This window comes from Neovison vison, chromosome 5, assembly GCF_020171115.1.
Source record: "Neovison vison isolate M4711 chromosome 5, ASM_NN_V1, whole genome shotgun sequence".
Lineage (NCBI taxonomy): Eukaryota > Metazoa > Chordata > Mammalia > Carnivora > Mustelidae > Neogale > Neogale vison.
The window spans coordinates 54394645-54411957 of record NC_058095.1 but is presented as its reverse complement, the minus strand read 5'-3'; the positions used below and the strand labels follow the sequence as shown (position 1 = coordinate 54411957).

The following is a 17313-nucleotide window of genomic DNA, read 5'->3' as shown; positions in this document are numbered from 1 at the left end:
TTCAGCTCAGGTCATGATCTCAGGGTCCTGGGATCGAGCCCCGCATTAGGCTCTCTGCTGGGGGGGGGGAGCCTGCTTCCTCCTCTCTCTCTGCCTGCTATTCTGCCTACTTGTGATCTCTGTCAAATAAATATATAAATCCTTAAAAACAAAAACAAGAAACAACAACAACAGTAAGCCACCATGGGGCCATCCTATAGCTCCCCTCTTCAGCCTGCTGTTCTGTCTGTGGTCCTCACCCTTCTGTGTGGGTTCACTTTGGTCTCCTCTAGCCCCCAGGCCATGTTCACATTTTCCTGTGGTCCCAGAAATCTCGTAGGGTTGATGTATTCACTGTGTGAGATGTTCCCTTAGACAGGAGGAAGTATTACGCTACTTAAAAATGTCGTGAAGCCACTCATCCAGTCTGTCCTGTGCTTGAAGTGGGCCCTCAGAATTGTTGATTTTCCTCATCGCTTGCATGGCACAGAGCCCGTGTGACGCATGCTGAAAGCCGTGGCCCGCAGGGATGCGTCACCCTCGGCTGCTGCAGCTGGCTCTGGAAAGGGTTTCCTGCGCATCCTGGGCGATGCAGGTACGTGGCTCCGTCAGTTTTCAGTCGCACGCCTCATCCATCTCCTTCCTGCCACGGAAGGGGAGGCCTTCGCTGACCTTCGCCTTCCCGTCCATGCCCGCTGCGCACGTCTCCCGTTCCCCCGGCGGATCCTTTCATCTTGGTGTGTCGGGGAGAACAGGCGTGCCCGTCTGTACGTGGCTGAGCTGTGCAGCACCCCACGACTGTGGCCCCTGTCTCGTACAGCGTTGTGTTTTCTCTGAGGTCGACGACTAAGCGGGTGCTGTTCTTGTGCGCGATCTTCCATCACTAATGCGACTGCAGGCTTCCGGCCGAGCCTGCCTCTCTCGCAGCACACTGGCTCTGCTCAGACCCACGGCAGCTCTGAGAGGCTCATCTCAAGAGCCCCCGGCCAGCTTTGTTCTGGTCCTGGTGTTCTTCAGGTTGTCAGCATCTCCAGCAACCGGGGCCTCATTCTCTCTCTCGGTTGGACCCCAGTCTTCCCCTTTCTTGGCACGTTCCGTGGTTGTGCAGCCGCAGCCTCAAGGAGCTTTCTGAGTGAGGGAGTGTTAACAGGCTCCTGTTCTGAGAGCCTCGCTGGGTGAGAACGTCTTTTCCACTCCTGCTCAGTAGGCGGTGTTTTGACTGTGTGTTAACTTCTGGGTGAGAGAGAGAGTCCCCCCCAGGATGCTGAAGGCCCTGCTCCTGTCCCAGCTTCCCTTGTAACTGCTGAATCGGCCCTGATTCCCGACCTCTGACATGGACGTTGTATCTTCCCCGTGGAAGCAGGAACTTCTCTTTCCCCTCCGTCTTACAAAATCTGATCACAGTGTGCTTTTAGTCCCTGGTGGGGGGGTGTTCAGCCTCTGTGGTGTCAACAGTCATGTCCTTCAGCTGCATGAAGTTATCTTGGATCTTAAGAATGGTTATTTCTCTCCCTCCCATTTCTGTGTTTCCTTCTCTACCACTCACAGTGTTTGAATATTGGATTTCTGGATTGGTCTCCTGGTGGTTTTCGTCTTGCCTTGCCTGGTTCCCATGACTTTGTCTTTGTGCTCTACTCTCTGGGCACTCTAGTCAATTTATCTTCCCAAATTCGCTGAGAGATTTTCATTTTGCTATGATATTTTAACTTTCAGGAGCTTATGAAAGTGTTCTGAATAGACTGTTTTCAGTAGGAGTCTCTTGGTCTTTCATGACAATGCAGGGTCCCTTTTTATTAGGCGGTGTTGGTGGCAGCTCCCCAACTCTGAATATACCCAAACCCACAAGGTTGTACACTTTAAAAGGGTCAGTTTTATGGTATGTGAATTATATGTCAGTAAGCTGGTATTAAAAATAGCTTTTAGGGGCGCCTGGGTGGCTCGGTGGTTTAAAGCCACTGCCTTCGGCTTGGGTCATGATCCCAGGGTCCTGGAATCGAGCCCTGTATCGGGCTCTCTGCTCAGCAGGGAGCCTGCTTCTCCCTCTCTCTCTGCCTGCCTCTCTGCCTGCTTGTGATCTCTATCAAATAAATAAATAAAATCTTTTAAAAAATAGCTTTTAAAATATTTCTCTGAAGATATGAACGATAATCTTTTTCACATTTACTTCTCCTTTTCCTTTCTTTTCTCCAAGTTGCTGTTTCTGTGTTTCCTCTTAGACCTTTCCTCAAATGTCCAGTGGTCCAGGAAGGGGACCTAAAGAGTGGGCGCTCCCTGCATCTGGTTGGTGACACTGAGCCTCAGCGTATGGTGAAGAGGTTGGGCCCTTCCGTGGGGAGCCCTCTGGTACCTCTGGTACAGTGTCTCCAGGTCTGTCCTCAGGGTCTTGTCTGGTGCCCCAGAGAAGACTGCCAGTCTCTTGCCTGGAGGGTTGGCATCTCTGTCCCACTGCCAGCATTCTGGGAGCCCTGGAGCAGGGGCGGGTCTTCCAACCCTACCTCTGTGGGCTCTGGTGCAGGCTTTTCCTCGTCTGGAGACTGTACCGCTCTCTCTGAGGAATCAACCCCCAGGCTACTGAGTGGAGGGAGGGTCTGTGGATGTCTTACTTTGTTTGTTTGTTTAATGGAAAATTTTAAACATAAGAAAGTCGAGGTAAGCTTAGAATGATCTCTCACATTTCAGTTCCAGCACGTACAACTCCAGGCCAATTTTATCTCATATACCCCCCACCACTTTCTTCTCCAAATTATTGTTAGTGTTTTTTCAGGATTTGATTTATATATTTGTCAAGGAGAGAGACAGACAGACAGGCAGACAGACAGACAGCACAAGCAGAGGGAGCAGCAGGCAGAGGGAGAAGCAGGCTCCTGCCAAGCAGGGAGCCCAATGCAGGGCATGAATCCTGGACCCTGGGATCATGACCTGAGCCAAAGGCAGACACCTAACCGACTGAGCCATCTAGGCGGCCTTAACATCTTTTTAAAAAGAAATTAATTAATTTTTATTTTTTCGCTCTAATTTCTGTCTCATGACCTTCATTTTCGCTGACCTTTCTCGGGACAGCCCATCCCAGGCACCTGTTCCTCACCCTGCAGGCCTGTGCTCTGGTTCCTGTCCTCAGAGGCCGTGTCTTCTCTCTGCCACGGTCTGTGTCCGCTGACCCCTTACGTGTCATTTCCTTTGGGTGGGAGTCAGACCCAGCCCAGCTTCCTGACTGGGCCTAATCAGAGAAGAACAGGGTGATAGTTTCCCTCTTTTTGAACGTTATTCTTTGAGTAGTGTAGCCTTTGGTCCTGTCATGGTTTTGGATAATCCTGTTGGGTTGAGGAAGTGCCAGGGGAATGCTGCGTCCTTCCCTCATACGTTGCCCGAAGCTCTGCTGGCCGCCTGCACGTCCAGCCCTGGCTCATGGACCTGAGCATAGGGGTTTGCCATGTCCCTAACGAGCACTGTGTTTGGAGGTCTGTGGTGGAAATCGGGGTGCTCGTGTCAGTCCTGAAGCCTTAGTGGGACATCTCCGTGCTCCACAAATGAGGGAAATTGGGAAAGGGCAGGCGTTCTGGGGGAGAGGGAGGATTACTTCGAGAAGAGGACTGGAGACTGCCAAAGTGCTCCCTGCTGAGGGGTGTCTGTGAGCGAGCAGGTCAGCAAGAAGACACAAACCGCTGCTGCCGCAGGGACTGGGATCTGGGGGACGCGGCAGGTGTCCCCCAGGTGAGGAGAGTCCTGTAGAACATGAAGGGGGACGTGAGGGGGCCGGCCTGGGGCGCAGGGGAGGCAGCTGGCGCGTGTTTGAAAGCATTCTGATGCACTTCCCGCGTATTGGCCGCTGTTCCAATGCTACTTGGTCCAGACGGCGACTGTGAGTTTGGAGCCCTGTGCTCCATTTTTCCGATCAAGGCGCTCGGGCTTCTGGAGGTAGAGGGATGTGTGGATGGTCACACAGCTGCTTAGTGACAGTCCGCGGTTCAGACCGAATCCCACTCTGTACCCGGTTCCCCAGGCAGCCCCACGCCGGAGGGAGCAAGCTCGACTGCGGCCGGAGGGCAGATACAGTTGGGCTGGAGACAAATTTCCTGTTAGGTCCGTGTCTGAGGAGTGTTTGGAAGGAAAAGCCCCGCTCACCCCGAGCTGCTACCCCCAGCCGGGTCCCTGGTGCAAGCACTCTGTCCACTCTGTCACCTGCTGGAAGACGCCATGCTGTTGGATTTCCCAAGTTATTTGGGGGAAGGAGACTGACCTCCTGCAAGAAAGGAGAGATGACAAAATTGTGTGTGTGGAGTAGCAGTTGTGTGCTTGTGCTTGGCCTCTGCGAGCGCAGCGAGTCACTGTCCTGAATCTGTTCTCCAGATGCTGGGAACGGACCCCGTGCCCTGCTCCCACCAGGTGCAGTTCGGGAGCAGCCGCGATCACGGCACATCTCTTACGTTGCAGGCCTTTGCCCAGTTCGACGCAGAGGGCGATGGCACTGTGGACGCTGAGAGCATGCTGGAGGCCCTCAAGCATTCCAGCGGCGCTAACCTCCAGGGCGAGCTGAGCCACACCATCCGGCAGCTGCAGGCCTGCTCCCTTGTCCCAGGTAAGGCCGGAGCGCGCTCGTGTGGCCCGTGAGCTCTGCCGTCCTCCGGCCATAACTGTGCAGGGCGAGGGCCCCGTGCGGCGCGTAAACCAACTCACTCCTGCGTCATTGTCTCCTTGCATCCCCAGTACCTTGACGCTTGGGCAGCTCTACCATTTTCATGAACTTCTGTCGTGAGAGGGTCTCTCTGTTTCACTCCCTCAAGAGACTGTCCCTGGCCCCAGTTCTCTGCACATCCTGAATTTGTCTTTTGCCTCGTGCATCACTGTAATTAATTAATGACCCACTTGTCTGTAAATGTCTGTCTTTCCTCCTGTACTGTGTGCTCCATGAGGACAGCGGCCTTTTCTTTCTGCCATGTCCTCACATGTTACACGTCTTTGGTATATGGTAGGCACCCAGTGGGGTTTTTTGTTTGTTTGTTTCATTAGTCAGCTGTCACTCTGAAATTTAAGTGATAATACAAGTAGTGTACAAATTAAGCAATACTTCTACATTATATCTATGAAAAAGTTGTGTTTTTGTCTGGTTTCTTTTTTTTTTTTTTTTAAATATTTTATTTATTTATTTGACAGAGAGAGATCACAAGCAGGCAGAGAGGCAGGCAGAGAGAGAGAGAGAGAGAGATGAGGAAGCAGGCTCCCTGCTGAGCAGAGAGCCTTTGTCTGGTTTCTTCTGGGGACTCAGAAGACAGAATCCAAGTTAAATCATCCTCCTTTCTTGTCCGTTATGACTCGTCAGAAAGCAAACAGAAAAGACTTCCCCCAAGTCTAAAAGTGTGTCTGAGCTCCAGGAAAAGCTGCTGCGCTGCTCCTCTCCCCTTTAGGCTGGCTTACGGGCACCTTGTTTGCAGGAACGTGTGTTGTAGGTTATGATGGACCACGAGTTTAAAGAAATTGTTTTATCACGGTAAGCTGGGCTAGCCTGTCCCCAGGGACTGGTTTCCTTATCCCTCTTTCTAACTGAGATTGGGACTTGTCCCTTTGTCACCCCACTGTGCTGGCGTTCAGTGCTTGCTGGACTTGTGTGACCTCCCACAGGCAGAGTCTTTATTCTCACGGGCATCCCGAGCACACGGGGCGCCGTCAGCCATGCCTTCACGTGACAGTGGTGCTTCTGTGGGGTCTGCCAGTGGGAGGAGAGCTGTGTGAGGAGGCTGAGAGGTGCCACGGCTTCTGAGTCACGGGGACATGGACCCGGTGTCTCCAGGCTGTGCTGGGGGTGCTTCCAGCACACGGCTTCCCCTCAGCCTCCTGTTCTGTCTTGAAAATCAATGTGAAGTCTCCTTCTCAAGTACAACCTGTTTGTTTCACGTGTAATTCCTCCGGGTGCTGCTTTGATGGGTGTCGGCTCTGTGGAAGTTCATCCCAGTGCACTTACGCTGCAGGTGCAGACCACGAGGGGAGTTTAAACAGAGAGATTTGGTGTGTTTGGTGTTTTCGTAGGGTTAGGCGGGTTAATGCCAGACCAAGGGCAGCTGGGAGAGCTCATCTTGAACTTTGGGTGGGTCAGCACGGGCAGGAGGTGTTGAGCCCAGGGTCTGGGCAGTGGCCGAGGGCTGGACAGAGCAGGCAGATCCCAGGGAGCTGCCGTGGAGAGGACGTGGGGGCACGGGAGGAGCCCTGGGGGCAGATCCTCCTGCCTTGTGAGATGCCCCCCGGGAAGTACGGTCAGGGCGGTGGCTGCGTCATCATTATCGTGTCTCCTGTAGCTTAGTGTAAAAGCAGTGACACATTGACTTCCTAACGTGATAAACTTGATCTTAGTCCACCTAGTTGGTGTCTCAGTGCTTACACGTTTAAAGCTTGGATTGAAGCAAATGTAGTGTAAGTTTTCTAAAATTCCACTAAACTAAACTAATTTTTTTTTCAAGATTTTATTTTGAGGGGTGCCTGGGGGGCTCATTGCATTAAACCTGCTGCCTTCGGCTCAGGTCATGGTCTCAGGGTCCTGGGGTCAGGCCCTGATTGGGCTCTCTGCTCGGCGGGGAGCCAGCTTCCTCTTCTCTCTCTGCCTGCCTCTCTTCCTGCTTGTGATCTCTGTCAAATTTTATTTTGAAGTAATCTCAACAACCCACCGTGGGGCTTAGACTCACAGTCCTTGGATCAAGGGGCTCCTGGTCCACCAAATGAGCCAGCCAGGTACCCCAAAATGAATGCTTAAATTGAGGGTACCACTGGCTCATTTCTTTTTTTGTCTTTTTTTCTTTTTTACTCCTTACGTAGGCTCCGTGCCCAACATGGAGCCCAATGTGGGACTTGAACTCATGACCCCGAGGTCAAGACCTGAGCTGAGATCCTCAGGAATCAGCCACTTAAGTGACTGAGCCACCCAGACACACCAGCTGCGGGTTCATTTCTTAAAACTTGTTTAGATTTTTAAATGATTAAAGCTGAGAATATCAGCGAAGATTCTTAATGGCTGCTTTTAATTCAGCCAATTCAGAGAGGCCACCAGGACGGGAGTGTGGAACACTGCTGTGGCGGGTTCCTGTAAACACCAGACATGGGTTTTGTCTTCCCAGGTTTTATCGACATCTTCTCAGAGTCCAAGGAGGGTCTGGGTGTGCACGCGTCCCTGATCCTGCGCTTTCTACACCGCAACCGGCTCTCCGGCACAGCTGTGCCCTGCCCCATGCTGGACCACTGCGCCAACGTGTGTGCCATGAGGGCCTCTGTTCTCAAGGAGTCCTTGGACCAGCTGCTCCAGAGGGAGAAGGGTGCGTGCATGCGTGCGCTGGGGGCTCCTGAATACGGTCTGTGAGTTGTGGGAGCCAGCACTCTTCCTGCCTTTGGCTCTGGAAACTAGCCTGCCTGCCTGTCCTCCCTCCCTCCCTCCCTTCCTCCTCCCCTCCTTCCTTCCCGCCTTCCCTCCCTTCCTTCCCTCCTTCCTTCTCTCCTTCTAATTCCTTCCTTCCTTCCTTCCCACAACTGGCTTCTCTTCATTCTGGTCTCTGCTCAGATGTGATTTAGGGAGGCCTTCCCTCAGTACCCATCTAATTAACGCCCCCATTCCCCACTTGTGGTCACCATCACCTTTGTAGGTTTAATGGTCTAAATGGCAGTACTTGAAGTTGTAAAATTATGATTTCTCTGTGTGTCTACCTTGTTCATGTCATTATCCTTAGAACTTGGAGCTGGGCCACATAGTAGGTACTCTGTGAGTTGTTGAGTCACTGAGGAAAGCCACTACATGCAGTGTGGACTCACTCAGAAGTTGAGAGTGTCAGTAGACACTGAGAGGTCCTTGGAATGTAGTTGAGTCCGGAAACAGACTCACGTGTGTGTGGGAATAGAGTACCAGAGAGAGTCGGCGTTACAAATGGTGGAAAGGCGAATTAGTCAACAAGTGGGGTCAGGGCAACTCTTTGGAGAGAAATGGAAATTTGTTTCCATTCCATTCATGGAAACAAATTTCAGGTGGATTGGAAAGTCCCACTGTAAAGAGACTTGAAGTGTGGAAGAGAGTAGCCACACCCTGCCCAGCTCCTGGCACAGGGAACTCGCCAAGCAGGATATGAGACTCAGAAACCATTGGATATGAAGAAGTTAGATTTTACAAAAGTTCCGTAGAACAGAAACTCAAAGCACAAAGTCTAATGGTGTTCTAGGGAACAGAAATGTGTTTTCTAATGTGTGATGACAGACTGCATTTTTTACTAACTCTGAGCTTGGGCACTTAATAACTCTCTGTGCCTTGGTTTCCTCATCTCTGGACTGAATTAGTGCATAGAAGACGTCTAGAGAAGTGCCCAGCTCACAGTACGCAGCACCTGTCACGAGCGTGTGTATGTGTCTTATAACCTACAAACCAGCGAGAAGGCTTGCAACCTTGCAGAAAGTAGATGAAGGTAGGACCGGGCCGCTCTCCAGAACGCAAGTGGCCTACTAAGTCTCCCACATATTTAAAGAAGTGCCCATTCAAACTGGTTTCAAAAGAAACCATTTTCTTCTCTTAGTGTGGCTTGCAAATATATCAGTGATTTAAGTATTTTACCATAGAGCAACCCTCGGACACTTCTGCCTTATAAAGTTTCTTTGGAAGGAGATTTTAAGGAATATTTATTTTTCAGGGCCAAACTATCAAGGGTATTTATGTTAGATATTTTAAATGACCTTTTTTTCCGCCTTCGTGAAAGAGGTGTCACGTGATAGCATCTGGTTTCCCTGCAGAGAGTCCTGGAGATCTAACCGGAAGCCCGGAGATGGATAAACTCAAGTCAGTAGCGAAGTGTTACGCTTACATAGAAACCTCGTCAAACCCTGCTGACATTGACAAGATGACAAATGGAGAAACGTCATCGTACTGGCAGTCGGATGGCAGTGCCCGCTCGCACTGGATCCGGTGGGTGCTAGCACAGGAATCGTGCAGAATGCGAGTGGCTCCTGCTTGCCCTCTCTTATCCCGACAGCGTGCTCACAGATCACTCTGTGAATTTTAGAGTATTTTCTACTTAACTGCCTGGTTGTTTCTGTATTGTAAATGACTGTCTGTGGAGATGCTTTAAGAATCAAGCAAAAAGGGGGCGTCTGGGCGGCTCAGTGGGTTAGGCCTCTACCTTTAGCTCGGGTGGTGATCTCAGGGCCCTGGGATGGAGGCCTGCATCGGGCTCTCTGCTCAGCGGGGAGCCTGCTTCTTCCTCTCTCTCTGTCTGCCTCTCTGCCTACTTGTGATCTCTGTAAATAAAATCTTTTTTTTTTTTAAAGATTTTATTTATTTATTTGACAGAGAGAGATCACAAGTAGGCAGAGAGGCAGGCAGAGAGAGAGAGGAGGAAGCAGGCCCCCCGCTGAGCAGAGAGCCCGATACGGGACTTGATCCCAGGACCCTGAGACCATGACCTGAGCCGAAGGCAGTGGCTTAACCCACTGAGCCACCCAGGCGCCCCTGTAAATAAAATCTTAAAAAAAAAAAAAAAAAAAGGCAGAGACTATGGACTCTGAAAAACAATCTGAGGGGTTTGAAGTGGCGGGGGGTGGGAGGTTGGGGTGCCAGGTGGTGGGTATTATAGAGGGCATGGCTTGCATGGAGCACTGGGTGTGGTGAAAAAATAATGAATACTGTTTTTCTGAAAATAAATAAATTGGAAAAAAAAAGGCAAAAGGAATTGCATAAAATCATGCTACCTGGTTCGTGTATTCATAAACATGGATAATTCTTTTACTTGGCATTTTAAGGGAGAAATAGTATGTTTTTTAAAAATTTTATTTATTTATTTTTTAAATAAACATATAATGCATTTTTATCCCCAGGGTTACAGGTCTGTGAATTGCCAGGTTTACACACTTCACAGTACTCACCATAGCACATACCCTTCCCAATGTCCATAACCCCACCCCTCTCTCCCGGCCCCCCTCCCCCAGCAACCCTCAGTTTGTTTTGTGAGATTAAGAGTCACTTATGGTTTGTCTCCCTCCCAATCCCATCTTGTTTCATTTATTCTTCTCCTACCCCCTTAACCCCCCATGTTGCATCTCCACTTCTTCATATCGGGGAGATCATATGATAGTTGTCTTTCTCCCATTGACTTATTTCGCTAAGCATGATACCCTCTAGTTCCATCCACGTCGTCGAAAAAAAAATTTCATTTCCTTTGATGGCTGCATAGTATTCCATTGTGTATATATACCACATCTTCTTTATCCATTCATCTGTTGATGGACAGCTAGGTTCTTTCCATAATTTGGCTATTGTGGACATTGCTGCTATAAACAGTCGGGTGCACATGTCCCTTCGGATCACTACGTTTGTATCTTTAGGGTAAATACCCAGTAGTGCAATTGCTGGGTCATAGGGCAGTTCTATTTTCAACATTTTGAGGAACTTCCATGCTGTTTTCCAGAGTGGTTGCACCAGCTTGCATTCCCACCAACAGTGTAGGAGGGTTCCCCTCTCTCCGCATCCTCGCCAGCATCTGTCATTTCCTGACTTGTTAATTTTAGCCATTCTGACTGGTATGAGGTGATAGCTCATTGAGGTTTTGATTTGTATTTCCCTGATGCCGAGTGATGTGGAGCACTTTTTCATGTGTCTGTTGGCCATCTGGATGTCTTCTTCGCAGAAATATCTGTTCATGTCTTCTGCCCATTTCTTGATTGGATTATTTGTTCTTTGGATGTTGAGTTTGCTAAGTTCTTTATGGATTTTGGACACTAGCCCTTTATCTGATATGTCGTTTGCAAATATTTTCTCCCATTCTGTCAGTTGTCTTTTGGTTTTGTTAACTGTTTCCTTTGCTGTGCAAAAGCTTTTGATCTTGATGAAATCCCAATAGTTCATTTTTGCCCTAAGAAATAGTATTTGACTGATATCTCATCATACTGATCTCAGATTTTTTTCACTAATTTCCCAGGAAGATTAATTACCACAGTGGGCAAGTACTTTTCTTGTGTCAGATGTGATTTTACTTCTTTTTTCTTTTTAAGATTTTATTCATTTATTTGACAGAGGGAGAGAGATCACAAGTAAGCAGAGAGGCAGGCAGAGAGAGGAAGGGAAGCAGGCTCCCTGCTGAGCAGAGAGCCCGATGTGGGGCTCAATCCCAGGACCCTAAGATCAATACCTGATCATGACCAGAGGCTTAACCCACTGAGCCACCCAGGTGCCCCAGAAGTGATTTTACTTCTTAAGCTCCTTTCTGTGCATGAAGAAAATCTGTCTGCTACTGTCTTGACCAGTTTGGCAGAGGAGGAGGGAAGGGGATGGATGAGCAGGAACCCTGGGGTGGAGCCGGGGGCCATGACCTGGTGTTTCTGGAAGTTCTAAAGCTTCTGAAAACGTTCTACAGTTTCTCCGGCCTCTTCAGAGGATGGGCTAATTTCAGTTCGTAGAGATAGAAATAATTGTCTCGTTCTCTCATGGAGAGTATCTGTGACCTTTTGCCATCTAATTTATAGAAACTCAGTATATTGAGTTCTTTGGATGAGGTTTAGGATTTGCTTCTTGGAGGTACAGCAATTTTTTTAGGGTGTTCCTGGTATACTTTCCTGCCTACTGATAGCTTAAAAGGAAATATAAGATTAACCTTGAACTGGAAGAAATTCAAGAGACAGAAAGGTTGGAAGGACTTTTCTAGTTGGCTGTTTTTAGGAGAGGTGGTCTTTGACGATATCAAATACAAGACCGTGGAGATGGGACTCGTGGATGCTGACAGTTTCGATCTGTATAAACACTTGTCGTTTGTGCTCCCTGTGTTTTCCAGCTTAAAAATGAAGCCAGACGTTGTGCTTCGACACTTGTCCATCGCGGTGGCTGCCACTGACCAGAGCTACATGCCGCAGCAGGTGACAGTAGCCGTGGGGAGGAGTGCCAGTGATCTGCAGGACGTCCGCGACGTGCACATTCCCAGCAATGTCACCGGCTACGTGACGCTACTGGAGAATGCCAACATCAGTCAGCTCTGTGAGTCTACCACGAGGCAGCCTGCCTGCTGATCGGGGGGCTGGGGGGCAAGGAAGGGCCCCTTGTCAACGGGAAGGCCTCTGCAGTGGGGAGACTGTCAGGTTTCGTTTGGAGCTTGGATTTGCTTCTCGTCGTGCACATGGAGTAGCCATTATGTCATCTGTGCGCTGTTGTAGAAAGTTACGGAAACCCTTCTAAATTAAAAATACTCGATTCTTGTTTCCTTACTGGAAAATTAGAAAAATATAGATAAACAGAAACTACTCAAATTCCCACTACCCAGGGATTGTCACTGTAAATGTTAGTGTGGTCCTTCCAGATCTTTACTTGTTAGGGTGTGTGTGGGTACACGTGCGTGCATGCGCACACACACACACATCTTCAAATGTAGGGTTGTGCATACGTATTCACAAAATGAAATTTATTTGTATACATATTTACAAAATGGTGAAATTCTTTCCATGCCATTTTGTAAATTTTTTAGCATGTTGTCACACCGTGTGTTCTTACACACCTTTGTTTAGCGACGTAAGAACTTGCCTCAACTTTAACCAGCCCTTTATTCCTGGACATTTAGCTTGTTTCCATTTTTGTACTATTATAACCTTACTTCACACGTGGCATTTTGGAAATAATCACAATTCTGTGATTTCCTTCCAGGCTTTTTTCATTCAGGGAGCCGGGATGCTTCATGTTTTGTCTCATTTCTCCTAATGCTTTCCTGGGCCAAAGGAAGCATTCTTACTTTGCTCAGAGGAACTGAGGCCTGGGGAGGTAGAGTCTTTGTGTCTCGTCCCTAGGCAAAACAGTGGTTCAGCTTCTGGAGTAGATGCTTTCTGTCCCACACTGTGATGCTCCTTTCTCTCAGTTGTGTTCTTTTTAGCTTGTCACCTTCTCTCCAACCCAAATAAGACATTGTGACAGCTCTCACAAGTGAGTCATGCCTGTGTTGTCATCTGTTTGGACTTGATTATTAAAAGTAAATTCTCACCACAGCTGTGTGATAGCGACTCTTTAAATCGAAATTTCAGAACCTTAGCACAAATTCTAGAAATTTTCTTACCATGTATTGAATCAGGATTTAAAAAATGATCTTTGTGTTTAATTCTCAGGATGCATAAATTCCTATGAAACTTAGTGGTGGACAGGGTTACCTTCATACCCCAAGTTTACCTTCATTTTGTCGATGCTTTTCTGACAAGTCTATTGTATGCTAGCTGCATTGTACACGTTATTTATTTCTGGCATCAGAGTATATATCAAAATTTTCTTTTCAAAATGTGAATTACTATTTTGTTTTTAGTTGGGAGCCTAGCATTTGCGGAACTGAAGACGTTAATCCAATACTGAATTTGTTGTTTGCGCTTGACAGATGTCCAGATTAACATAAAACGTTGTCTTAGCGATGGATGTGACACTAGAATTCATGGTCTGAGGGCTGTTGGCTTTCAGAGAGTTAAGAAGTCTGGGGTCTCGGTGTCAGATGCTTCTGCAATCTGGTACTGGTCTCTGCTGACCTCTCTGGTGACGGCGTCCATGGAGACAAACCCTGCCTTTGTCCAGACGGTGCTGCACAACACGCAGTAAGTCACTCTCTCTGCTTTCCCACCCGTCCAGGTGCCCTCACTGTTCCCTCCCCCTGCAGAGCCCCGGGTGCCCTGGTGTTTCCTATCTGTGCTTTTGCCTCTAGCCTGGGGAAGAGGGTCATGCGTGTTGTTCTGCCCCACCTCCCTCCCCGTGGGAGCACAGTTGCTTACGTTCAGGGAGCACTGTGGAGCAGGTACAGCCCCTTCAGAAGCTGGGCATTACTTACCTCCCCCTGTTGTGAAGCAGACACATAAGACTTAGCCCTGTGTCGCAGACGAGGGCTGTGACACTCCTGGCGGCACACCGCTGGGCTGGGCGGGGATGTGCCAGCGTGAACCTTGGCCCTGGAACTCCAGAAATTCAAGGAAACCTTCTCTAAGATACTCAGAAAATTCATTTGTAAATGTAGATCACCTTCAAAAATAAAAATTAAAAAAGCAAAAGTAAATTAAAATTTAAAAATAACATTAAAAAATTAAAATTAAATTAAAATTTAAATTAATAAAAAAATTAAAAATTTTAGGGGCGCCTGGGTGGCTCAGTGGGTTAAGCCGCTGCCTTCAGCTCAGGTCGTGATCTCAGGGTCCTGGGATCGAGTCCCGCATCGGGCTCTCTGCTCAGTAGGGAGCCTGCTTCCTCCTCTCTCTCTCTGCCTGCCTCTCTGCCTACTTGTGATCTCTCTCTCTGTCAAATAAATAAATAAAATCTTTAAAAAAAAAAAAATTTAAAATAAGAAGCCTGACGGCAGAAAGACCCAGTTGGAACAAACAAGGCAGGAAGCAGTGATGTACAGCTTTCAAAGCGAGGAAATATCCGTACCGTGTTGAAGTTCAGTCACCGAGAGAGCGATTACCATAGTGGTCCTCTGAACGACTTCGATAGTGAGGCTTTCAGCCAGAAGCTCTGCGGGCAGTACCATGCGGGAGGTCATGTTAGTCCATACTCTGTCTTGCTTCCTGCTTAAAAACTTTTTTCAAAAATCAATGAGAAACTTAGAGAAATGCCACAAGTATGACGCAAACAACTCTCATTTCCTTCCGAGCCTGTTGATGGTATTCTGCACACCTGGTGCCCTGTTGTCCCTGAGACTCAAGGTGTGTTTCCTGTCTGCAAGAAGGTTCGCTGCAGCCAGCAGGGTCAGGAAGTTCTCAGTGATGCGCAGTGCTGCCTTCTGCTCCTTGGGTCCCGTTTGGGTCCTGTAAGCTGTCCCTGTACCGTCCCGTGTAGCCGAAGGACCCAGGCTGTGCTTGGTGTTTGCCCCATCTGCTTAGTCTCCTTCAGTATAGACCAGTTCCTCCATCTTTCTTGACCGTCAAGACTTTGGCAGTTTGACATCTGAAAGTTACAGGGTTAGTTATCTCCAGGAATATCGTTTGGTTTCGGTTCATCTGATGTTGCCTGATGATTCGGTGTAGGTTTGTGTCTTTGGCAGGAGTATCACGGAAGCGATGGTCTGTTCTCCTGCACCCCATCGGGGGCGCGGGACATTAGCCTGTCCTCTTACTAGTGCGGCTCGTGTCAGCTTTGATCCCTTGAAGCAAGGGGCGTCTGCCAGAGTTTCCACCGTAGTGGGGTTTTTTGTCGTGGCGATTAGTAACTGTCTCGTGAGGAGGTGCTTCGAGACTGTAAGCGTCCTCTGCATTCTCAGACTTTGTATTGGTGTGGACTCATGATGCCGCGTTAGTCACGGGCTTGTAACGTCACAGTGTTGATGTGTAGTTGGCTCGGATTTGGCCAGTAGGAACCCCTTTGGTCTGGCTCTGTGTCCTTTTGACATGTCCTCGGCAACGTGGTACACTTCCTCACTTTCTTCGAGAACAACAAGATACTGTGGGCCGCCTCGAAGGCTCTCTGCCCCAGTCCTGGATCCCCTGCTGTCTCGGGGAGCCGCCACCCTGTTGGGCGGGGAATGGGAGCTTGACACGAAACACACGGGCTCCTGACTCCTCTCAGGCCCCCTGAGCAGACCCCACGGGAAAGGGCACCTTTGTATATAAGTAGTGTGCACGTGTGTGTGTACGTGACACACATTCACACCCATGGTCATTTCTGTGTCTGTGGTGCTGAGACTTCTAGGCTTTGGCTTGACCCTCCCACCTCTAATCCTGCACGACAGCATTGGACAGTGTTGGCGGACAGTGGCAGTGCTCATTCTCAGTTTCCTCTCTTTGTGTTTGAGCCTCCCTTCTCGGATAATGACAAAACTGCCGCCCATCCTCCCTACTTACCCATGTAACCCGCCTCCATCTCCCCTGCCCTTGCCTGGACACCCTCCACCCCGACTCCCGCAGTCGCTGTGGCTGTCCTTGGGCATGTACCCTGCTTGTTGGGTCCCCTCACCCAGCGCCGGTTCCTTCCTCAGTGCTCACCTTCCCTGCCAGGCTGTCCCTTTGTTCCCATACCTTTCTCATGCCCCTCAGTGCCCTCCCCTCAGACACACACGAGTGCCTGCCTTGTACAGCCCTCCTTTATGGACTGAATTCTCAGGAAGGGACGGAAGAAGAGCTTTCTACCTTAATTTTGTAAAGATAGGCCAAGTTTGTTGAGCAATGGGTATATTTAAAGTTTATATTTCTAAACGGTTATAATTATTAATCTGCAGTTATGTCTTCACTTCTAATATTTAAATATCAGGGATCTAAAACTACTGTAAGTTTTTTTGAAGAAAATCAATGAGGAAAAATAAAAAGAATATTATGAAACAAAAGTGTTGTATCAGTAGAAATAAGTCTGGTAAATCGTTGTGTGCTCACGTGTGTTGGGCCTCCTGGAGCAGCTGCCTTTCCATGTGGCTGCGCGGGTCCTGGCAGAGCGGGGAGGCGCGTGAGAGGGAGGGGGTGACACCACGTTGGCCTTGCCACACCATCTCCGTGTGGGGGTGAGAGGAGTACCGTTGAGGGGTTCTCGTGACTGGTACCTGGGGCGGACTGCCGGCTGTAGTGCTTTGACTTCCTTTTGCATGCCTTCGTGTTGTTTGTGGTGTGCTCACTCAGGAGAACTTTCGGGGGATTCGGAGAGATCAGCGTAAGAGCAGGTGAGAGAAGAGAAGCCCTGAAGCAGACAAAAGGTAGAGAGGCAGGAAACGCAGGGAGGAGCAGAAGCCCTGACTGGTGCTCCTGTTCAGGAGGGAAGAGAACCGGTGGCCTGTCTTAAGGTGCCACGGATCTTAAGAGGGGACATGGACATGAGCTTCTTACTGGGCCAAACACTGCTCTGCCTCCAGGGTCACGTTTTTTAGGAACTCTGGGGTTTCTTTCTGTCAGGAAGGCGTGTCTTCTGCCCACCTTGCATGAAATGAAGATGAGATCCCGAAGGCTGGACTTAGTCTCTGTGGAGGGAGATGGACTCTTAAAAGAGAGAATAAATGAAAAAGAAGGAAGCTCCACGGACTGACTTGGCACTGTGACTCCTGGGGGAGGGGCTGGTTTGACGTCGTGTCCCAAGCTCTCTGCGGGTACACTGTATTCAGGAGGGACTGATCCCAGCAGGCGTCTGATGGTTTGGTGTTCATCGAGCAGTATTAAGTCAGGGTTTTGCCTGGTCGGTTCTGACTTTCCGTCTCACACTTGCAGGAAGGCACTGCAGCACATGCCTCCGCTTTCCCTCTCACCAGGATCTACAGATTTCTCGACTTTCCTGTCTCCCAATGTTCTAGAAGAAGTGGACAGCTTCCTCATACGGATAACTAGGTAAAGTCAAGGTTGATGCAATGGGGCTTGTAGGGGGTAGAGGGTCTATATGCTTGTTAAGTCTTTAAAAACATTTTTCTA

At 49.1% G+C, this 17313-nt stretch overlaps 1 protein-coding gene across 4 annotated transcripts in view; it reads left to right on the top strand.

The window, feature by feature from the left end:
* ZZEF1 (zinc finger ZZ-type and EF-hand domain containing 1) overlaps positions 1 to 17313 on the top strand; it is a 98697-nt gene that overhangs the window by 10277 nt on the left and 71107 nt on the right. For all 4 annotated transcript variants that reach the window (XM_044248822.1, XM_044248821.1, XM_044248824.1 and 1 more), the window contains exons 2-7: positions 4411 to 4555; positions 7080 to 7274; positions 8728 to 8899; positions 11757 to 11956; positions 13329 to 13539; positions 17116 to 17232. In XM_044248822.1, coding sequence (XP_044104757.1) covers positions 4411 to 4555; positions 7080 to 7274; positions 8728 to 8899; positions 11757 to 11956; positions 13329 to 13539; positions 17116 to 17232 — 1040 coding nt within the window. The remainder of the gene's footprint in view (positions 1 to 4410; positions 4556 to 7079; positions 7275 to 8727; positions 8900 to 11756; positions 11957 to 13328; positions 13540 to 17115; positions 17233 to 17313) is intronic.